The sequence below is a fragment of the Lontra canadensis genome, unplaced genomic scaffold, assembly GCF_010015895.1.
Source record: "Lontra canadensis isolate GAN:19392208 unplaced genomic scaffold, GSC_riverotter_1.0 scaffold17, whole genome shotgun sequence".
NCBI lineage: Eukaryota > Metazoa > Chordata > Mammalia > Carnivora > Mustelidae > Lontra > Lontra canadensis.
In genome coordinates this window covers 1,185,296-1,210,076 of record NW_022631011.1, presented here as the reverse complement: position 1 = coordinate 1,210,076, position 24,781 = coordinate 1,185,296, and the positions used below count along the sequence as shown (strand labels likewise).

General features: G+C 39.1%; 1 protein-coding gene across 7 annotated transcripts in view; it reads right to left on the bottom strand.

The window, feature by feature from the left end:
- The window catches only part of PIAS2 (protein inhibitor of activated STAT 2), a 90,308-nt gene that overhangs the window by 36,729 nt on the left and 28,798 nt on the right, over positions 1 to 24,781 (bottom strand). For all 7 annotated transcript variants that reach the window (XM_032859469.1, XM_032859466.1, XM_032859467.1 and 4 more), the window contains exons 3-5: positions 14,534 to 14,618; positions 6,206 to 6,256; positions 5,985 to 6,075 (exon numbers count right to left, since the gene is read on the bottom strand). In XM_032859469.1, coding sequence (XP_032715360.1) covers positions 5,985 to 6,075; positions 6,206 to 6,256; positions 14,534 to 14,618 — 227 coding nt within the window. The remainder of the gene's footprint in view (positions 1 to 5,984; positions 6,076 to 6,205; positions 6,257 to 14,533; positions 14,619 to 24,781) is intronic.

Below are 24,781 nucleotides of genomic sequence, written 5' to 3'. Positions count from 1 at the left end.
AGAACGAGGTATTAGCAAATTCAAAATCAATTTTGGTACTAGTCTCAGCCACCTCAAGTATTTTAAATCTACCGCTACCCTACCCAACTAGTTTGATTTCACTGGCAGTTCTGAGTTATCTTTTAACTTGTATTCTCCTTCTGACCATTATATCACCTCCATTCAGCCATTAATTACCTGGTTATTGAGAACAGGGTATAATTGCAATTTTCTAAAATATGAATGTGCAGCTTTAACATATTTCTAATGATTTTCCATATCTAAAGCAAAAAACAAATTTAAGTTCATTTGATAGGGGACCTCTGGAGGAAAGCTAAAAACCTTCTTTAAGAAGGCTGGTGGAGGGGTGCCCGGGTGGCTCAGTCGTTAAGCATCTGCCTCCAGCTCAGATCATGATCCTGGAGTTCTGAGATCGAGCCCCACACTGGGTTCCCTGCTCAGTAGGGAGCCTGCTTCTCCCCCTCCCACTCCCCCTACTTGTGTTCCCTGTCTCACTCTATCTCTTTTTCTGTCAAATAAATAAGTAAAATATTTAAAAAATGAAAAACAAATAAATAAATAAGCTGCAGGAGAGCCAGTAAAGATGTCAGTCTCAACCTAACGTTCCAATGAAAAATACACTCGAAAACCTTTCTGTGATGTACTGTGACAACATCCTACCTGACTTGTAACTGGGACAAAAGTTGACAGCGTTATTCCTTTAACATTTCCCTCTGGAATTTCCTAATTACTTCTACTACCACTACTGTAATACTGTCAACATAGATTTACTATTTTACTGTACATTATAAAATGTTCAAGGATAGATGTAAGTAGAGAAAAGTACCCAACAGCCAGCTTCACTAATTACCAACGATATGTTTCCAATCTTGCTTCATTTGCCTCTGGCTCCGCCCACAGCCCACCCAAAAATACACACCCCACACATATACACATTTATTCTAGATAATGCCACTTGACCCATACTTCTACACGGTTTTAATAACACCTTTCAAAAAAAGAAAAAAAACAATATCACAACCTTATAAAATTAACCATAATTCTTAAAAATTACCTAGTATCCAGTGTATATTCAAATTTCCCAACTGCTTCAAATGTCTTTATTATTGAAAATTTTCAAACATAAAAAAAGATGGGGCACCTGGGTGGCTATGTCGGTTGAGCATCTGCCTCCTGCCCAGGTCATAATCCCAGAATCCTGGGATCTGCCCCACGGCAGGCTCCCTGCTCAGCAGAGTCTGCTTCTCCCTCTGGCCCTCACCCTGCTCACCCACTCTCTCAAATAAGTGAAATCTTAAAAACTATATACATATATATGAAAAAGGCATAATGAACTCCCATATACCCATCACCCAATTCAATATATATTTGCTCATAAACAATCTTTACTTATTTAACCTCACTCCCGTTCCAGATTATTTTAAGGCAAATCCCAGGCACATCATGTTACCCATATACATAGCCTGGTACACAAGATGTCCTTTTACAGTCTGATTCAGAATCCAAACTAGAGCCTCACATTATGGTTAGTTGTCTCTGAAGTCTCCTTTATTCTACAATAATAATTTTTATTGTCCTCCACCCTCTCTTCTTCTTTTCCACTGTCATTTTTTGTTGAAGATACCAAGACTTCTGACCTGCAGAATGACCTCACTTTTTGCATGAGGCTTCCTCCTGGTATAAAGTTCTGCTGCTCCATCTCCTGTAGACATTTTAAGCTGGTAGCCAGTTGTGCACGCTTGATTGGATTCAGATTTGAATCCTCAGACACAAAACTTCATAGGGAGTGTTACGTACTCCCCCACCGTACCACATCGTGAGGCACGTAATGAGTTTGCCCCAGTTTACAGTGATGTCAAGACTGATGAGGAATTCAGCTGACGTCAGCCTGACCCCTCCATGGTAACATTCCCCATCAAGCTTTGACCTAATAGTTTTAGCACCCATTGATGGTTACCTAGATCGATTATATAATTATGGATTTGAAAAGAATGGCTTTCTAATCCATTATTCCTTTTGCTTATATTAGTTAAAATGTTTCCATAAAAAAAAACTTGACTGTGCACATGTCTGACTACGCTGAAATCAATGACTCTCTTCCTTTACCAATTTTTAGAATACTGAATTAGTACAACCTCCAATGGTTTATTTCAATGTAATTATAAACTCAATCATATATTTGATAGTTTTGAGTCCACTGCAGTATTATCTTTTAGATAATCCCACCTTAGGACACAGGAATCTGATTAAATTGGGGGACAGAAGTGTATGTTTAAAAGAAAATACTGACTTTACCTCAGTCCAGATTTACTATGAGGCAGACCATTTGCATAACTAATACATAAAGGAAAATACATATAAGAGAAAAAAGAAGTCCATGAACAGAGAAAAGAATATATTAGGATAAGAGGGTGAACATCAAGAAGACTTCTGACTACATCAAGAGGAAATATTTGATTTCTGCCAGCTGAATTGCAGCACATATCCTCTCCATTCTACAAAATCTTTCCAAGTAATACTCCCCACTGTCAACCCAATTCTACAATATCCCACAACGTTACAGCTCCACAGATTTACAGAAGTTTCTCAAAATCTGTTTAAAAAGAAAAACAATTCAGCCTCTCAAAATCATTCTAAGCAAAGAGAGTCTTTTTCCTCTTTCCTTTTCTTCTGTTCTTAAAAACATAAAATTTTCTCATCTTCTATCAGTTTGCACACTGGCAGCCGTGGGAGCCAAAGACGGGGAATGGGGGATACTCTCAGAGACAGTTTCACTTTTATCTGTCCATGCTGTACATGTCATTCTACAGGTCCTGCTGTGAGCTGCTTACTGTTGTCCTTATATTAAGGGATCTTAATCCCTTGTATTAAGGGATCTGAAAAACTGATGCATTGGGGCACCTGGGTGGCTCAGTGGGTTAAAGCCTCTGCCTTCAGCTCAGGTCATGATCCCAGGGTCCTGGGATCGAGCCCCGCATCGGGCTCTCTGCTCAACAGGGGAGCCTACTTCCCCCTCTCTCTGCCTGCCTGCCTCTCTGCCTACCTGTGATCCCCGTCTGTAAAAATAAATAAAATCTTTAAAAACAAAACAAAACAAAAAACTAATGCATGAAGGCATCTCCTAAAACTCACCATCCTAAAACTCATGGGTAAAACAGCACAGGAACTGCTTTCATCACTATTTGACCCTTAAGAATCCAGGGACACATTGCTATTATCAAGGTAATGCTATTTCTCATTCAGCTTTCTCTTTGTTCATGCAGTATCATGGTTCCATAATAACTGGATACTGCAATAAGGTCTACACAGAGAGACTGGTTCCAGGACACAAATCCAAATACATTCATAGTTCTCATGGGAAATTCCATGACCGTGTCAAGCTTATTCTCTAGGATTTGCTGTGCAATAAACTAGGAGCATGGGCAAGGATCACATGTCGAACTCCTTTGTGACCTGTCAAACTCCTTTGTGACCTGTCAATGTTTCTTACAACTGGAACAAAGTCCCTGAGATCTCCATGCTGGTGAGGAGTTCAACATATTAATTTCTAAAAGGTTAGTAAAGTTTCCTCTTCTGAGGCTGCAGTATACTCCCATGATTTTCATAAACCTGCTTCATGCTAGTAACAGCTCTGTATTTCACTACCCCAATCAGTAGCAATTGTGGATCAAGAAGTGGTTTAAGGAGTTTTCTATCTGTTACATGTAAATTTACATCAGCTGTTCCACAGAGGGTCACAGAGCCAAAAAGCCTCTTTGAGGAAGTCTGGCATTTGATCTCTGGGATGGCCTGATTAGGTCAGGAAAGCCCCCCCACCCAAGCCCCCACTGCTTTCTGTTTTTGAAATCTGTCTTTCCCTTTGTCCTAAGGCTCCCTTTTTTCAGCTCCTTCAAGAGCCCCTGGAGCCACAGAAGGCCCCTGGCTCCAGAGGAGAGGACCAGACTCACTACACAGTAACTGATATATTCACAAACAGTCTAATATAAGCACTGAAGGGTTAGTTGGTGCTTTGGGAAAGAAACCAACAGTGACTGAGTAACAATCTACCAGAGAAAGTACTCAACTGCCTAATTTCTTCGCTCTCAAAAGGACTGAAGAGTGACACATTCAGAGATTTCCATAGACAGAGCTCATGGATGAAGATGCCATCCCAGTGAATAACACTGCTCCATTTGGAGTATTTTGTGGAACCTGCAACCACCGTATTTTCTGCAGCAATGCCGGAGTTTAGGTAGAGCCTCACACATTTCAGATAGTCCCCATCATTGGCACAGCCGCATGATACTGGACAGGTCTTCAAGGTAGGCCTAGATACCAAAAAGATCTTCACAGTTGGATCTTCCAAGGGTGGTGAGAGGGTTAAAGAGGAACAAAAATGAAGGTCAAAGAAACTTTAACAGGTCTCAGACAAAGAAAACTGGGTATGAATGGTCATTGAAAGTGTGTAGAGGCATTCCACAATCTGTGATTTTCCCGAGATTCCTTCGTCACACATGTGGCCATCCGCTGGCATTGGGTGGCCTTCAGTTGCAAGGAAAATTGCCTCTTCCCTTGGTTCAGATCTTTGGATCTATCCAGATAAAGGACAGCCCCTAAGAATCTACTGTTGCTCACTGCCAGAAACCTGAGAAGCAAAATGTCCCAGCTGGGTCTTGAACAAGCATGGGGCCATGTAAGCATTTCTCCTGACCAACATCTACTCCATCTCTGCAATTTCCTCGATCATTCCCAAAGGACTATCTCAAATGACTCAGCCCCATAGACATTTTTCAAAAAGAGCCAAGCAGCAACAGTGCAGTACTGCTCAAGCTCTTTAAAATTCATGACATAGGTACTTCTCAGGTCTCTAAATCTACAGGCTGTCAAGAGACAAAACAGGACTCCTGACAATCAAGTCAGATATTTGACTACAAGGATTGGCTTTGGCCATGGGCTGTCTTCACCTTGTGGTGGGCGGGGGTAGAGGGGGCGGTGCTCAATGACAATTATCTGGCTCTGGTAGAGCCCAGAGTCCTAGACCACATGTCCTGCCTGCTCAGCTATTCATGTGTGTTGCTTATATACTTATCCCAGAGCCAAGCCTCGTGCTCAGCAGGGATACTAAACAGCTCCTCCCTGCCCCACCACCTCCTTCTCTGTAGTCTCTGCTGTTGAAATGGCAAATTAGCATCCTCATGAAATTACTGTTTCTCGTAGCATATCCTGGATGAAATGCACCTCCACTTTTCAGGGCTTGACAAACAGGCCATGCTCTCCTACTTTTCCGATTGTGGCTTTGCCAGCCTTCTACAAAGCTGCACTAATTTACTGACTTATTCCAAGCCTCAGTGGAGACAGACATACAATCCAGTTCAATAATTCAGTGTTATTTTAAGATGGGATGAAAAGGATCTGAGGAGTCCAGAGTTATCTATCAGGCCAGAAACAGGCTGTACCCACTGTGTGCGTGCGTGCGTGTGTGTGTGTGTGTGTGTATGTGTGCGTATTGTAAGTGCTGAAGCCGACATATTGCTTCACTGCTTAAACAATGGGCTGTCAATCAAACACAGTTGCATCTACCCACCCAGGTGTGCACATCATGGCCCAAACTTGGAATCCTTGATCTCCACATCCAGTCGCTCTCAGCAGCCTCCACCTTTTACCATCTACTCCATGGAGAAGGCCCAGCTAATTCAGATAACTACCACAACATACTGCCCTACCTATGCAAGTCACGCCCTGTTATTAGATCATTTGATATGATCCTAAGAGTCTTTCACAACGCCCCTGCTTCCTGACACAAGACATTCCAGGCTCATCTTTTCCATCTCCGCCAGACCTGGAATCAGCCACTTCTCCAAGGAGTCCTGAATCCCTCTAGTGGCGCAAAGTATTGAACGTGGATAGTAAGTCTGCTCATTGGTATGGAGTTGTCATTGTTTCTTTGCCTTGTGAGTATTTAGACTAAACTTACATGCAAGCCTGGTAAAGAAAATGCAACTTACAGGCAAAGGAAAGAGCTTCCCATTTACTTTTATACATAGACTATTGGGATAGTTGTCTTCTTGAGGGCAACTTGTCTCTGCCAGGCAAAGTCTGTATTAAAGAAAAGAAAAAAAGAAAAATGTCTTTAAAGAGTATACCCAAACATATTTACATATTTCAAGTTCACGACTATATGAATTTAGTTAGCAAGTATAAAATTAACAGAAAATTTCAAACTCACCTCAGCTGAACCTGGACTGTATAATCTCTCCTACCACCTGGCAAAAAATCCCTATTGGAAAGAGAAAGAAACTGGGTTGAGAAGGCACAATGAGAATTCACAGGAACATTCGTGCAAAAGCGTTGTTAATACTTTTGTTCTTATTCCTAAAGATTAATACTCCCCTACCAACAGCACAAGACTTAATCAAAACACTATAGTGATGAGAACCCCTCATTTACTTAACATTTAGTCATGTCTTTATGGCAATTTTAAGGTATTTTCAATTCACAGGAACTTTCGTGATGCAGTATTTATTTCAATAGGCAACAGATTTGGTTAACACAAAAAGAAGTACCCTCGGTTCTAAAGGAGATTAATAAATTAATTTGTTTGCTCATAATCGCTCTTACCTTGGCTGAGCATTTTATTTTATTTTATTTTTAAAGATTTTATTTATTTATTTGACAGAGAGAGAGAGATCACAAGTAGGCAGAGAGGCAGTCAGAGAGAGGGGGAAGCAGGCTCCCTGCCGAGCAGGGAGCCCGATGTGGGGCTCGATCCCAGGACCCTGAGACCATGACCTGAGCTAAAGGCAGAGGCTTAACCCCTGAGCCACCCAGGTGCTCCCTTGGCTGAGGATTTTAATCATGTGACTTTTAAAAAAAAATACTTAAGAACTCATTCACTAGACTATCGGTCTGGAATGCAGACTGAGCTTTAGTTTTTATAGCATGTGACTCTAATATAGAACCAAAATGAAGTACGAGCGCCTGGAGTCTCAGCATCTCTGTACCATGGCAACTTCATAATTAAGTATCCAAACAAGGACACAGAACCTCTTAGAATTTCTACATGAGAACCTAATAGAGTCCCATATAAAATATTTTTGGCACTGAACCTTCCAAAGCCTTGTCACTAAGGAGCCCACGGTGAAGCGGCACTGTGATTGCTTGGGAGCTTGTCAGAAATGCAGAATCTCAGACCCCACCGCAGACATGCAAAATTAGCATCGGCACTTTAACGAGCTCCCCAAGTGACATGAATGCACGTTATATTGTAGAAGTATGTCCTTAGCCATTATCATCAATCTTGGACTAAGTCAAGGAGAAGAGTACTAGAAATCAGTCCTTTCTTAAGAGTACATTTTGCCCCCACTTTGCTCTAACTGGGCCAGTCTTCTGTCACTATGTTCACTGGAAGGCAGTAAAGCACCACAGTGACCAGCTTGAGTTCTACAGTCCCAAACTGTAGGACCTCCGGCAAACTATTTAACCTCCCTGTGCCTCTGTTTCTACATCTATTAAAGATGGAAAATTATGAAGCTGTTGCAATGATTATATGTGTTTATGATACACGTAAAGTGCCTGGCTGCTCACTCCACCAGTGTGGGCAGCCGGCTGCTATGATTATTAACTCTGCTTTCACTTTCCCTCGCCAGTAGCCTCCACCTTCTCAAATGTCTATTCAAAAACATCCCCATGCTCTAGACAACACTGACCTCTTGTGAGTAACCTCTATCATTCCCCTCATATAAATCAAAAAACGTTTCAGTCTGGGTGCTGGTTTAGCAACAAAGACACAATATTTGCTCTCAAAGGTCTCATGCTAGTAGGTAATAGATATATGCTACTAAAATAAAATGTGGCAAATGTTATGGTACTTTAAAAAAAAACAGGTGCTACGGAAAAGATGCAAGTTTTACTTTGTCTTAAAAGTTCAAGGCTTTGGGGCACCTGGGTGGCTCAGTGGGTTAAAGCCTCTGCCTTCAGCTCGGGTCATGATTCCAGAGTCCTGAAATCGAGTCCCGCATTGGGCTCTATCCCAGGGTCCTGGGGATCAAGCCCCGCATTGGGCTCTCTGCTCAGCAGGAAGCCTGCTTCCTCCTCTCTCTCTGCCTGCCTATCTGCCAACCTGTGCTCTCTGTCTGTGAAATAAATAAAATCTTTTAAAAAAAAAGTTCAAGGCATTTATCACAGTCCAGTCAAACTAGAAAGTAAGGTTTGTACAACAGTGGTTCTGCCTATTTCTACTTAAACAAAATTCCATCATTAACAGTGACTTCACTGGTGCAGATTCTCAGCAAAAGGGAAGGGGGAAGATCAACCAGAGATACCTAACAAAATCTTGTTGGGTGGGAAACATAATCTGAAAAAAGAGCAATGGTAAAAGACATACTAAAAAGATAGCTGGGGAAATGATGCAAAGGGTTTTAAATAGCTTGCCCAAGGATTTATACTTTATGCCAGTAAGGGAAATGAACATTAACTGGGAAATGCAATGTGCTATATATGTTCACAAACATGAGGAGTAATTGAGTAAGCGTCTTCTGACATTCAAATTTCTGCCAGTCGCCGTTCCAGGAACTTTCACATGTTCATCTCATTCATCAAATATAAAGCAGGCATTTTACTGTATGTCAGGCACTGTGACAGGCTTTGAGAATATAAAAAGGAGTAAGATGTTGTCATCGAGTTTGTAAATTCAGTAGTCAAATAAATGCAATGAAGCTTTAAAAGAAAGTAAGTATGTAGTACAGTGAGACAAAGTGTGTGTTTGGGGAAATCTAGAAAGGCATCACAGAGAAGCTAAGACTAGAACTGGCCCTAAAATACACTTCAAGTTTGCCAAACAGAATGGGAAGGAAGAGGATATGCAAAGGGACAGAGCTGTGACAGGCCAGCTGCTGGGGAAGTGTAGAGTGACAGGAGATGCAATGAGACAGAAAATGAGTAGAACAAGATGTTGAAGAGAACTGCCAGGAAACAGAGTGTGGACTTCAGGAGCTATCACTCCAGGGTTTTAAACACAAGAGAGAGAACACCGAATGGACTTTAGAATGCTCACACGGTTAGCAGAAGAGTTAGGGGACCACTGCAATTGTATCAGAAAAGATGAGGGCTCGAAGGCTACTTAAAGGTAAACATCACTGAGTGATATTTAGGCATAAAACAGAATTCAGTGACTGACTAGATACAGAAGGCAGGATAAATAGGGGAGCATCTAGGGTGGGGCCCAGGTTTTGGAATGGGGATAAGGCTACTCACCAGGGTAAGAAGTGCCCCAGCCACTGACTGAGGTGGTGATTATTTTTCCTATGTTACATTGGGTAAATAAGATTCAATGGGCTTTAGTAACTTACCCAGGGGCACAGAGACAGGCCTAAGTGGTTGGGCCAGTATTCACATTCCACTTGGTATTATTCCAAAGACCATGCTAACTCCCTAAAGGACAGAGTTGCATCATGTTTTAAATCGTGAAAGAGACATAAAGGAAGGATCAGTAGAGTGCAGCAAACCGACAGGACGTGGTGGATGAGGTGTGGGATAATACAAAGGGGGCTCTGTGTCTGCGCAAATCCCACGCCATTAACGAAATGGGTAGTGGGAAGAAATATACCAAGCACAAATCTCCTTGAAGCCAGTTTATTTTTTCAACTTTGCACCCCTGGTGCTGGGAACACTGCCTGGATCATAATAGGCAGCAAATAAATACATGCCATGAAGCTAAATGAATAAATGAAAGAACAAAAGATAAACAAGCAAGTTTGGGCAGAACGGAAGTTCAATTCTGAATGTGCTGTGTTTGATGTACCTGTGCATCATCGAGGCAGGGACAGTGAATATGGACTCTAGAGCAAAGTGGAGATCTTGCAGCCAGCAACATAAAAATAACAACGCACATTCATGAAAACTATCACAGAGTAGTGAGAAAGGAATCACAGACTGATTCCTGGGAACCCAAAAGAGAAGTCAGTGTGAGAAGCTGAGACGGGATGATTAGGGAGGCACTAGTAACAGATGGAAGGGGAGTGCTAAAACCAAGAAGAGAACTGAACTCACCGATGAATTTTCACAAGACGTAATAAGAACAAAACAATCTGAACCTGAATGTATCCGAGCCTCATTTAGACTTTACTACCACGACATGAGGGGAGAAGCTGGATGCCCAGCAGGGGTTCTCTAATTTGTCAGATACTGGGAACACCTGGAGAGCTTTACAAACTGGGTTCCATCCTCGGAATTCTAACTGAATTGGTATGAACGAAACATGGGTATTCAGATTCCTAAAAGCTCTCAGTTGATTCTAATATGCAGCAAAGTGTGAGAACCACAGGCACGGAAGTTAAATGACACAAGAACTACCTCTGGATCCAAATCCAGCATGTGTAATATGCTATGAAGTCAAGGAACCGTTTTTTTCAAGGAGAGTGGTAAGAAATATTCTAAGAACGGAAACAGAGCTCTTTGGATAAGTGATCGATTCCAGAACTGGGGCAGAGAAATTACAAAATGAACCTAGAGCACCCCGTGGTGCCAAAAAGTAAAGCAGTGCTCAGAAACCGACGGAGACATACCGAAGGGCACAGGAGCCAAATGAAAGATCAGCCAATAGCCAGAGGTAGACCAGTCTGTAAACAACATAACTTAAAATTATCACAGCACTGTATTATAATCCAGATTACTCAAGAGCCTACGCAGATAAAAATAAATGACTGAATAAGTAAATGGGGGAGAAGGGACAGCTCTTCCTTACAAAGTAACTCTAATGTGAAAAAGAATAACGACATCAGAAAATCACTGGAACACAAGAGTGTTTATGACAAAGCAACCACTGAAGGAAAAGATCCATCAGTGAGTGCTCCATCAGTGGGCAAAACTCTGAAGAGGAACAGAATATGTGCCTTATCTCAAAGTATCTCCCCCAAGATATTTATTACTAACGAAGGAAAAAAACACAACCCTATAGTGCCAAAATCTAGTAGAAAGTACCTTACCCAAGTGATCAATATTATGTAGCTCAACATGATACACAAAGAAGGGCATATAACTCGAGGTATTCTTGCCAAAAATGCTTAAACTCATGAAAAAATATCAGACAAACCCAATATTTTACAAAATACCTGGCCAGGACTCTTCAAAACTATCTAAAGTTATGAAAGACAAGGAGAACTAAGAAACTGTCACAGACTGAAAGAGACTAACATGAGACTAACAATTAAAGGTAATTTGGGATCTTGAATTGGATCTAGGAATAAAAGTTTATTAGCAAAAAAACTGGTGAAATCTGAATAAAACCTGTAGTTTGGTTAACAGTATCATACCAAGGTTAATTTCTTGGTTTTGATAACTGCACTATGGTTATGCAAGTTGAAGCTGGGTAAAGAGTATATCTATTTTCATAACTTTTCTATAAATCTATAATTACTTCAAAGTAAAGTTTTTTAAAAAATCTTGGGAGATAAATAAAAAGTAGTTACATGGGCCATGTTTAAATACAGAAACACCTAAGAAAATCTGAATATGGGCTAGTCATTGTTTTATATTAAGGAATTATTATTTTATTGTGATATTAAGAACTAATTAAAGATCCATTTTGAGGTATTTCCAGCTGAAATTATACGATGCTTGTTGATTTCCTTTAAAATATTTTAGAAAAGGGGCACCTGGGTGGCTCAGTCAGTTAAGTGTCTGCCTTCAGCTCAGGTCATGATCCTGGGGTCCTGGAATCCAGTCCCACGTCCTTGGCTCCCTGTTCAGCAGTGAGTCTGCTTTTTCCTCTACCCCTCCCCACTGCTGATGCATGCTCTCTCATAAATAATATCTTTAAAAAATATATTTCAGGAAAAAGGTGGGGGGTTACATCCAGACTGCCAAAGTGTTGATAATTACTGAAGTTGGGTAATGGGTACCAAACTTTCATTTCTACTCATGAGGGAGAAGATTTTGTATTATTTTATGTGACTCTGGCTTTGTTTATATGTGCATGTGATTTACTTTGTTTTCTTTGGAAGGAGAACTACAAATAGCCTTCTATTTTTTTTTTTCATTTTTATACATAAGATACATAAAATTTATCATGTTAACCATCTTTAAGTTCTGTGGCATTAAGTATACTCACACTGCTGTACAACCACACTACCATCCAGTTCTAGAACATGATCAAAATGTTTAGATGAGATTTAAATTTTAGTCATTCATATTTGGACTACTTAATATAATTCACATAGTTCAAACTTCAAAAACATATAAAAAGGATATAAAGTGAAAACACGATCCCAGCTCTGGCACCGATCATCCATTCCCCTGTACAGAGGCGGCCAAGCATATTTGTCTAGACATATTTTAGACACTTAAGCAAATTACACACACATCTACCTTTTTAGGGCAACTGGTAGTAAATTATTCACATTTTGATGGCTTGGTTTTGTTCACTTACAAATGTACCTTGAAATCTGTATCTTTAAATCTGAAACACTCTAAATAATCTCCTTCCCTCAAAGACCCACGCAACATTCTTGAAGCCTTCCCAGACCACCAACATTAATAGTAATCTCATCCTCCTATAAATCAGTTATTTGTAATTACTAAAATTGAATCTCTTCATCTGACACCGTGCAATGCCAAGACCATTTTATGTATATGAACTGGTTCATTAGCAAGAGAGGCTGTACTATGTAATATAGTAATTCTACCTAATACGGAGTAAACAACCTCAAGCAAGGGATCATCACTGAATAACAAACAAGACTTAAAATTAAGGATAAGGTTTTGGATATAAAATATAATTTTAATAATATAAATATAAGTTTTTTAAAATTTCAATTTGTTCTATTTATTTGTTAGTTGGTTTATTACTATCCCCAAGATTGAAAGTACTTCCAAATAAATAAAAACTCACTGCAATGTCTTGCTCCTGGTGAAATTGAACCACATCAGGTTACATTCATTTTACGTCTTTGATAATTTGCTCCTCTGGATTTTCTGTTTTCTGAAACTCCTATTATTTTGGATATTGGATCTTTTGGACTAATCCTTGTACTGTTTTTTTTTTTTTTCTTTAATCTTAGTTTTCAACACTTTTCCCCCACCTGTAGAAGAGGCAGTCTATGCAATACTCTGTGAGAGATCAAACTTTACAAGGTCGGAACATACAATCATTTGAGATTTTGACAACAGCACTCTCACTATATGTAAGTATTAGTAAAGATATGATTAATGAAAGGATCTAAAACTTTGCCACAGACTCTTCCACATAAAGAGATCATCTTCAGGATGCTAGTGTGCTTTGAAGAGACTTGAGGCCTGTCAGTTTGGATTCACCATCTGAGAGACTGGCCGGGCACATGAAGATACTGAAGACCAAAAAGTCCACCCTTAAATAACTTATGTAACTATGTTGAATACAAAATTTCCAAAACTTAACTACAGAATCCTCATTTTTGTAAATTATTAACATCTCAGAGAAGATGAGCATTCAAATGAATAGCTGAAAGGAGGCAAAAGACCTCTAACTTGTTCAACTCTTTTACTTTTAACTCTACAGTCCCAGAAAAATCATTTAACCTCCTACAGGCCCAAGTTTGTTTATACTGAATCTTTAAGAATGCAATTTTAAAGAGTCACATGCACATTATTAACACCAAAGATGACTATATTTTTAACTGGAAAAGTATACACTACATATTTCCTTTTCTTTCGTCTTACATCTTAGCTCATTTGCTCTTTATAAATGTGTCTATTTTGTTTCTCCAATTTTTATAAAAGGCAAAGCGAAGAGTACTTTCCATAATTGTTTTTAGATTTCTACTAATTTTATAGTCTTGGTGACCACATAGCTCAGAACAGTGCCAGTTTATTAATTTTTCTAGGATAAGAACATGATATGTACATTAACTCTTAAAGTGCCTCAGTTTGAATGATAAAATTTATAGACATCCTATCTTTGGGCTGTTGCCACAAACTCTTTTTTATGTTGCTTTATTTGGAATAAAATTTTCATTAAAAAAAGTTATTGCCAAAAAGCAATTCAAAAAAATAAGCTAGGGTTTTAGTCAAAGATTAAACTGTTTTCTAATACAGAGTATTTATTAAGTATTTGGCTAACTTTAGTCAATGTATACTATGCTTTCTTAAAGAACAATAGTCCAACTGTTATGGACTGAACTGTGTCTCCCCAAAATTCAGGTTGAAGACCTGACCCCCCAATCTGACCTTATGTGAAGATGGGAACTTTAAAGAGGTAATTACAATTAAATAAGGTTGTATGGGTGGGGCCCTAATCCAATGCAAGTGGTGTCCTCATAAGAAAAAGAGATACCGGGAGTGCACAGGCACACAGAAGAAAGGTCAAGTGAGGCAAGAAGGCAGCCTGTACAAGTCAAGGAGAGAGGCTTCAGGACACACCAAATCTGTTGACACCTTAATCTTGGACTTCAAGCTTCCTGAATTTTGAGAAAATAAATTTCTGCTGCTTAAGCGACACAGTCTGTTGTACTTTGTAACGGCGGCCCTAGCAGACTAATACACCAACATTCATGAAGAAACATATTCCAAACATTCCTCTTACCTGGATATGCATATCTCTCTAACTTGCTGAGGTGTCAGAGCAAAAATAAAAAACTTCTCTTGAAATCGCTGAATACTGCTTTGAACTGGGGAGGGAAAAAAAAGATAACATTCCAATATCCAATATCCAAAAGATAACACACCCAAGGATGTAACCATGTGCCATAACAATGCATTTCTGATCAAGAGTCTGCCAAATTCTGCAATTTTTATGGTTAAAATACTCCAAAATAAAGAAGTAGTAAAACGCAGAGTCCTCTCGGAATCATGAAAGCAAAGTCACTCTAAAACAGGCTCACCTGTACGCTGTCCGTGTTCGAAAGCGTTACTTATAACATAGTCAAAATGTAACACAAATGTCCAAAATTCGGCTTCTGTTCTGAAACTGCTCACTTCATCTTTGACCACAGCATTGTCAAAGGAGAACCTGAGGAAGTCAGAAACTCTGCCTAGAACTCTCCACCAGATGTAGGTGGTCTTTCGTTTGGTTTCTTTGTTTTGTTTTCAACCCTTTAGACTCCGGTATCCAAAAACATTCATATAAAACTTTAAACTTAACACAAGCGTGCTAACCACAAAAAAATTTTCTAAACTTAAAACTTCCAAGTTGATCAAATGAAGATAATTATGTATATATAGAAGTTAAAAAAATTACCTAATGAAGTCATCCTTAACTATGTTATTAAAAACGGAAATCTATTTACTTCCCAAAGAACTTTATAACACATTTTTCCTGATAAAAGTATTATTCAATGATGTTCTAGCACCCATTAAAACAAAATAAAGCGAAAGCCAGTATAGAGACCTTCTGCTTCCAACAAGTATTGCAACAACTCACAAGGCAATATGGCTCTTGTGTGAGTTACTGGCCACAGTTTTCCTGATACATAAAGAAAAATAAACAAGATGCCAGTTAAATATCCAATGTCAGAGGTCTTCCATCCACAAGTCACACCAAATCAAGAAAAATATTAACTCCTTGAGTAAAACACTCTTCTTTAAGCACAGTTTATTATAGCAATCATGTGCCTAGAAATCATGTCATAAACTGGGTGGTATTTTCCCAGAACATTTAAAAAAAAAAAAAAAAAAAAAAGGAGGGGAGAAAGAGGAATGCGGTAAAAGCCTAAAAATGAAACAAAATGCTAAGTCACAAACATAGGGATGGGGCAAAAAACAAAAAACAAGAAAACAAAAAACCACAAACAAACACACAGCTACAGCAGTAAGTCCCCCCATTTCTTCAATCCTCTTCACCCCTCAACTCTTCCTTGTACAGATTTCACTTTCCACTCTCTACCCACAGTTAAGGTCATTTCCCACTCTCTACCCACAGGTAAGGTCACCAAAGACCTCTTAACTGTCAAATTCAAGCCTTTGAGATTAGAGGTGAACACTCCGCATTTTAAATTGGAGCTAATGGTATAAGCACTCAGTCTATCTAGTCAGAAACCTCAGAATGTCTTACATAGGTACAAATGGGAGTTCCAGAAGGAGAGAACAGGGCACTTAAAAAAAAAAAAAGTTTCAGAAATAATGAAAGAATACTGATTAACTCAAGGGGTAAGGGAGAGCCCTTACAGATCAAAGCTCAAGCAAATACAAAGAAAGATACCTAGTCACATCAAAATCAAACTACTGCAAACCAATAATGACTACTAAATCTTGTGAGCAGTCAGAAAAAAGAAACATTACATACAAGGGAAAAACAATATGAATAAAGGCAATGTTAAGTCAGAGGTTGTCTTTAGAGTGGTGAGAGGAAAAAAACCGTCACTGGAAAATTCAATACCCTTCAAAAATAGGGTTAAATAATGACGTTTAGATAAATGAAGGCCAAGAGAACTTGTGAAAACAAATACGCAATACAACTAACAGAAAAGGAAATTGTCAGGATAAAAAGAAATATCAAATTCAAAACCAAATTTTCCAGAATGAAAACCACTCTAAACAGTAAGTAAGTCGTAAAAATAAAAGAATATGCTGTTCTTTTCTTATGATTTCTTTAAAAAGATAACTGTGTAAAGCAAAAGCGGTGTGCCTGGGTGGCTCAGTCAGTTAAGACCTGCCTTCGGCTCAAGTCATGAACTCAGGGATCTGGGATGGAGCCCCATGCTGGGCTCTCTGCTCAGCAGGGAGTCTGCTTCTCCCTCTTTCTCAAGTAAATAAAATCTTTTTTAAAAAATAAAAATAAAGCAAAAGTAGTGGCACTGAAAGGCAGGATTTTTAAGATACACAGAAGGAAAAGATACCACAGTAGCATAACGATAAATAAAATTACCTGCCCAAGAGCTGTGATTCTTGCTTCATTCTGATGAGCTTAATTACCACAGATCTCCCCAGAGACAGATTCATTCCTTGTGCATGAAAAATGTTAGTTATCTACTACTGGAAAGCTGGGTGCAGGACCTTGGGTCAAATCATCCAGTGTAAAGACCAGTATTTGAGGTCTTGCCTGGGTGGCTGAAATCAACCCACCCAGAAAAGAACCCATATACCATGAAACTTACATTGAACCTGGAAGGCTTCCATAGTCAGCATATGCCAACATTTATGTACAATTTACAGAACTTGCATCCTAATGTTAGCAGTTTATATCTTAACATATTTTTACAGAAGCTTTAATTTTTCTGATATAGTTTTGAACTTATTTGGTGCTAAATTTTCTGTCCAAAATATAATACCAAATAACTACAGTGTTTCTTTGGGGGTGGTGGGGAGGATGCTTTATCACTGTGTACCATAACTGAAATCCAGGAACTTACAGCAACAACAAAAAAAAGTGCTAATAAAATCCAATTTGTATTAACTCTGACAATTTTTATATAAGACAATTTTAAGCACACTAAACATGCCATGAGGCCTCTCCCTCCCTTGCTCTCTTTCTCAAGTAAATAAATATTTTTTTAAAGATTTAAACACCTATTAGCTAGACTATCATTTTAACACAGATCAGGAAAAAGAATGGCAAGATATAAAGCAGAAAGATGCAGGTATTTTCTTCCCATTAGTGTCTCCAACTTGGGATCAGAAAACTAATTCTACACAGACCCCATGAACACTTTTTATGTTAATAGCAGCAAATGACAACAGAAAAAGACCATGACTCAGGGACATGAATCAGATATGAATTTATTCAAACCCTTTCCTTTTTTAACAATCCTCCATAATGTAGATGCTATTTTTCAAAGACAGCTACAACAATATTTCCCATCAGCCCTTCTTATAACCTTGACATTCTTTCAATGAATCAGTGGGGTCTTTATCACCCTCCCTTTGAACTTGAGTGGCCCTTTGCGACTGCTTTAATCGATGCTATGCATCAATTACATAGCATAAGTGATGCTATGTAACTTGCAAGGCTAGGTCACAAAAGCACCATGTACTTTTCCCCTGCTCTCTGGGGACACTCTCTTGAGACCCAGCTCTCACGCTCTAAAGAAGCACAAACCAGACCAAAGGAAAAAACCTTATACAGGTACTCTAAGCCAATAGCCAAGCTGAGTCCAAGCCAAAGGTAGCACAGACACCACACACGAGTGAAGATGCCAGATGTCAGATAATCCCATTTCTAGCCATCAAGTCACCCCCAGGCCCTAAGTGTTCTCAGCTAAGACCACAGACATACTCAGCTGGAGACAAGCTATCTACACACTGTCGGAACTTCCAATTCCTAACAGGGAAAATCCACGAACATAGTAAGATGGTTGTTTTACACCACTGTACTTTGGAATGATATATATATTATACAGCAATAACAAAACTATGCTACAGCCTCATGAAGTAATTTAAGTATTAATCTTAAAAATTTCAAGTTCTATCATTATAGCTAGCTTCATTTATAATTACTAATTGATGAGGCCTGCTGATATGACATAATATGACTCTTCTAGACTAGTGGATATTGGTTTTTTTCAACCTTTTTAAACATAAGTGGACCAGAATATTACTGTATCCTCATCTTAGCCCTACTGGTTATTATTTGAGTGATAGGAAATTCACATAAGAGCTCCAAGTCCTTCTTTACTCCTCAATTAAAATGGAAATAACATTTTGCTCATCTACTTTAAAGATTTTATTTATTTGACAGAGAAAGAGCCCCACATGCACTCAAGAGCAGTTGCGGGGGCGGGTGGCGGAGGGAAAGGGACATGCAGACTCTGCACTAAGCATGGAGCCTGATGCAGGGCTCAATCTCAGGACCCCGAAATCATGACCTGAGCCTAAATCAAAAGCCAGACATTTAACCAACTGAGCCACCCAGGCACCCCTCATCTGTCTTTTAAAGGCTATTTTGTGGGGTCATGATCTCAGGATCATGAGATCAAGTCCTGCATCAGGCTCAGCACTCAGTGCAAAGTCTTCTTAAGATTCTCTCTCAGGGTGCCTGGGTGGCTCAGATGGTTAAGTATCTGCCTTCAGCTCAGGTCATGATCCCAGAGTCCTGGGATTGAGCCCTGCATTGGGCTCCCCGCTCAGTACGGAGTCTGCTTCTCCCTCTCACTCGGCCCCTCCCTCCGTGCTAGGGCTCTTTCTCTTTCACTTGCTCTCTCTTAAATAACTAAAATACTTTTTAAAAAATTCTCTCTCCCTCTCCTCCTCCTCCGAGCTCACACACACACAAAAAAAATCTTTTTTAATTTAAAAATAAAGGCTGTTTTGTGGATCAAATGCAATAACATATGTGAAAGCATTCTGAAAACAATATAGCACTATACATATGTGATGTATTTTCAGTTCCAGAAGTCCTAATCAAAAATGTCTGCTTTTAAGCTCAGGATAAGAAGTCTGTAACATACAATGGTAAAAATATTAGACTGGTAACAGACTTCTCCACAGAGATCTGGCAGGCCAGAAAGAACTGGCATGATATATTCAGAGCACTAAATGAGAAAAACATGCAGCCAAGAATACTATATCCAGCTAGGCTATCACTGAAAATAGAAGGAGGGATAAAAAGCTTCCAGGACAAACAAAAACTAAAAGAATTTGTAAAAACCAAACCAGCCTTACAGGAAATATTGAAAGGAGTCCTCTAAGCAAAGAGAGAGCCTAAAAGTAGTAGACCAGAAAGGAACAGAGACAATATACAGTAATGGTCACTTTACAGGCAATACAATGGCACTAAATTAATATCTTTCAATAGTTACCCTGAATGTAAATGGGCTAAATGCCCAAATCAAAAGACACAGGGTCTCAGAATGGATAAAAAAACAAAACCCTTAATATGTTGTCTACAAGAAACTCATTTTAGACCCAAAGACACCTTCAGATTTAAGGTGAGGGGGTGGAAAACAATGTACCATGCTAATGGACATCTAAAGAAAGCTGGGGTGGAAATCCTTATAACAGATAAATTAGATTTTAAGCCAAAGGCTATAATAAGAGATGAGGAAGGACACTATATCATACTCAAAGAATCTGTCCAACAAGAAGATCTAACAATTTTGAGTATCTATGCCCCTAACGTGGGAGCAGTCAACTATATAAACCAATAAATAACAAAAGCAAAGAAACACATCGACAATAACACAGTAATAGTAGGGGACTTTAACACCCCCCCTCACTGAAATGGACAGATCATCCAAGCAAAAGATCAACAAGGAAATAAAGGCCTTAAATGACACACTGGACCAGATGGACATCACAGATACATTCAGAACATTCCATCCCAAAGCAACAGAACACACATTCTTCTCTAGTGCATGGAACATTCTCCAGAAGAGATCACATCCTGGGTCACAAATCAGGTCTCAACCAGTACCAAAATACTGGGATCATTCCCTACATATTTCAGACCACAATATGCTCTGAAGCTAGAACTCAATCACAAGAGGAAATCTGGAAAGAACCCAAATACATGGAGGCTAAAGAGCATCCTACTAAAGAATGAATGGGTCAACCAGGAAATTTAAAAATTGAAAAAATTAATGGAAGCAAATGATAATGAAAACACAACTGTTCAAAATCTGTGGGACACAGCAAAGGCAGTCCTGAGAGGAAAATATGTAGTGATACAAGCCTTTCTCAAGAAACAAGAAAGGTCTCAAATACACAACCTAACCCTACACCTAAAGGAGTTGGAGAAAGAACAGCAAAGAAAGCCTAAACCCAGCAGGAGGAGAGAAATAATAAAGATCAGAGCAGAAGTCAATGAAATAGAAAAAAAAAAAAAAAAAAAAAAACCCAGTAGAACAAATCAATGAAACTAGGAGCTGGTTTTTTGAAAGAATTAATAAGATTGATAAACCCCTGGCCAGACTTATCAAAAAGGAAAAAGGACCAAAATAAATAAAATCATGAATGAAAGAGGAGAGATCACAATCAACACCAAAGAAATATAAACAATTATAAGAACATATTATGAGCAACTATACGCCAGCAAATTTGACAATCTGGAAGACACAGATGCATTCCCAGAGACATATAAACTACCAAAACTGAACCAGGAAGAAATAGAAAACCTGAACAGACCCATAATCAGTAAGGAGACCGAAGCAGTCATCAAAAATCTCCCAACAAACAAGAGCTCAGGGCCAGATGGCTTCCCAGGGAAATTCTACCAAACATTTAAACAAGAATGAATACCTATTCCCCTGAAACTGTTCCAAAAAATAGAAATGGAAGGAAAACTTCCAAACTCATTTTATGAGCCAGCATTACCTTGATCCCAAAACCAAAGACCCCATCAAAAAAGAGAATTACAGACCAATATCCTTGATGAACACAGATGCAAAAATTCTCACCAAAATACTAGCCGATAGGATCCAACAGAACATTAAAAGGATTATTCACCATGACCAAGTGGGATTTATTCCAGGGCTGCAAGGTTGGTTCAACATCTGCAAATCAATCAATGTGATACAATACATTAATAAAAGAAAGAACAAGAACCGTATGATATTCTCAATAGATGCTGAAGAAGCATTTGACAAAGAACAGCATCCTTTCTTAATCAAAATTCTTCGAAGTGTAGGGATAGAGAGTACATACCTCAATATCATCAAAGCCATATATGAAAAACCCACAGTGAGTATCATTCTCAATGGAGAAAAACTGAGAGCTTTTCTGCTAAGGTCAGAACATGGCAGGGATGTCCATTATCACTACTGCTATTCAACATAGTACTAGAAGTCCTAGCCTCGGCAATCAGACAACAAAAAGAAATTAAAGGCATCCAAATTGGCAAAGAAGTCATCAAAATATCACTCTTTGCAGACGATAGGATACTTTATGTGGAAAACCCAAAAGACTCTACTTCAAAACTGCTAGAACTCATACAGAAATTCAGTGAAGTGTCAGGATATAAAATCAATGCACAGAAATCAGTTGCATTTCTATACACCAACAACAAGACAGAAGAAAGAGAAATTAAGGAGTCCATCCCATTTACAACTGCACCCAAAACCATAAGATACCTAGGAATAAACCTAACCAAAGAGGCAAAGAATCTGTACTCAGAAAACTATAAAGTACTCATGAAAGAAATGGAGGAAGACACAAAGAAATGGAAAAATGTTCCATGCTCATGGATTCAAAGAACAAATATTGTGAAAATGTCTATGCTACCTAAAGCAATCTAGACATTTAAGGCAACCCCTATCAAAATACCATCAATTTTTTTCAAAGAAATGGAACAAATAACCCTAAAATTTATATAGAACCAGAAAAGACCTCGAATAGCCAGAGGAATGTTGAAAAAGAAAGCCAAAGTTGGTGGCATCACAATAACAGACTTCAAGCTCTATTACAAAGTGTCACCACCAAGAGAGTATGGTATTGGCACAAAAACAGAAATATAGATCAATGGAACAGAACAGAGAGCCCAGAAATAGACCCCCAACTCTATGGTCAACTAATCTTCGACAAAGCAGGAGAAAATGTCCAATGGATAAAAGACAGTCTCTTCAAGAAATGGTGTTGGGAAAATTGGACAGCCACATGCAGAAAAGTGAAACTGGACCATTTCCTTACACCACACACAAAAAAAGACTCAAAATGGATGAAACACCTCAGTGTGAGAAAGGAATCCATCAAAATCCTTGAGAACACAGGCAGCAACCTCTGTGACCTCAGCTGCAGCAACTTCTTCCTAGAAACATCACCAAAGGCAAGGGAAGCAAGGGCAAAAATGAACTTTTGGGACTTCATCAAGATCAAAAGCTTTTGCACAGCAAAGGAAACAGTCAACAAAACCAAAAGGCAACTGACAGAATGGAAGAAGATATTTGCAAATGGCATATCAGATAAAGGGCTAGTATCCAAAATCTATAAAGAACTTATCAAACTCAGCACCCAAAGAATAATCCAATCAAGAAATGGGCAGAGGGCATGAACAGACATTTCTGCAAAGAAGAGAACCAAGTAGCCAACAGACATGAAAAAGTGCTCGATATCACTTGGCATCAGGGAATTACAAATCAAAACCACAATGAGATACCACCTCACACCAGTCAGAATGGCTGAAATTAACAAGTCGGTAAACAACAAAAGTGGGCAAAGATGTGGAGAAAGGGGAACCCTCCTACACTGTTGGTGGGAATGCAAGCTGGTGTAGCCACTCAGGAAAACAGCATGGAGGTTCCTCACAAAGTTGAAAATAGAGCTACCCTATGACCCACCAATTGCACTACTGGGTACTTACCCTAAAGATACAAAGTAGTGATCCGAAGGGGCATGTGCACCCGAATATTTATAGCAGCAATGTCCACAATAGCCAAACTACGGAAAGAACCTACTAGATATCCATCAACAGATGAATGAGTAAAGATGTGGTATACATACATAATGGGATACTATGCAGCCATCAAAGGAAATGAAATCTTGCCATTTGCGATGATGTGGTTGGAACTAGAGGGCATTATGCTGCACGAAATGAGTTAATCAGAGAATGACAATTATCATATGATCTGACTGATATGAGGAATCGGAGAGGCAAAGTTGGGGGCTTAGGGGGTAGGGAAGGAAAAAATGAAACAAGATGGGATCGGGAGGGAGACAAACCATAAGAGACTCTTAATCTCACAAAACAAACTGAGGGTTGCTGGTGGGGGGAGAGGGGTATGGAGAGGGTGGCTGGGTTATGGACACTGGGGAGGGTATGTGCTATGGTGAGTGCTGTGAGGTGTGTAAGCCTGAAGATTCACAGACCTGTACCCCTGAAGCAAATAATAGATTATATGTTAATTTTTTAAAAAAGAGAGAGAGAGAGAGAGAGAGAGAGAGAAATGTCTGCTTTTAGGGGCACCTGGGTGGTTCAGTCGTAAAGCATTTGCCTTCTGCCAAATAAAATCTTTTTTTTTTTTAAGATTTTTTTTTTTTTTTTTTATGAGAGAGAGAGAGAGCGAGCACAGGCAGACAGAATGGCAGGCAGAGGCAGAGGGAGAAGCAGGCTCCCTGCAGAGCAAGGAGCCCGATGTGGGACTCGATCCCAGGACGCTGGGATCATGACCTGAGCCGAAGGCAGCTGCTTAACCAACTGAGCCACCCAGGCGTCCCTCAAATAAAATCTTTAAAAAAATATTAGAAAATAGGGGCGCCTGGGTGGCTCAGTGGGTTAAGCCTCTGCCTTCAGCTCAGGTCATGATCTCAGGATCCTGGGATCGAGCCCCACATCGGGCTCTCTGCTCAGCAAGAAGCCTGCTTCCCCCTTCTCTCTCTGCCTGCCTCTCTGCCTACTTGTGATCTCTGTCTGTCAAATAAATAAATAAAATCTTAAAAAATATATTAGAAAATAAACCTCTATTTAAAAAAAAAAAGTCTGCCTTTAAAGACAGCCAAAGTTAAAAAAAAAAAAATGAAAGAAAGAAAGAAATACAGTCCAACAGATGCATTTTGCCAACTATTCAATAATCATGACTTTCTCTTGGTAAGATATTCGAGTAGAAAATATTTTAATATGCCTAAAAATGTTAACTATTGTTAGTAAAACAAGAAACTTCCCAAGCTCCCCCACCGCAGAAAGTTATACGGACACCTTTTAATAAACTGGTTTACATTTAGTCAAGAATGTTTCCTAGCAATGAGTGCCTAGGTTAACAGGAATTTATAAAATGATCCACTCAGGGAAGAGTTAAATCAAGATGTTATATAGGCAGTTCTGTGAATTAGCATGGCTCAGTCTAGCTAATCTATAATTATAATAATTCATAACATAACAATGAATAAACAAAAGTTTATTATACTGCATCATCTAAGATCTCTATCCTTAGCTAATAAAATGAATAGTTTATTATACTGCATCTTCTAA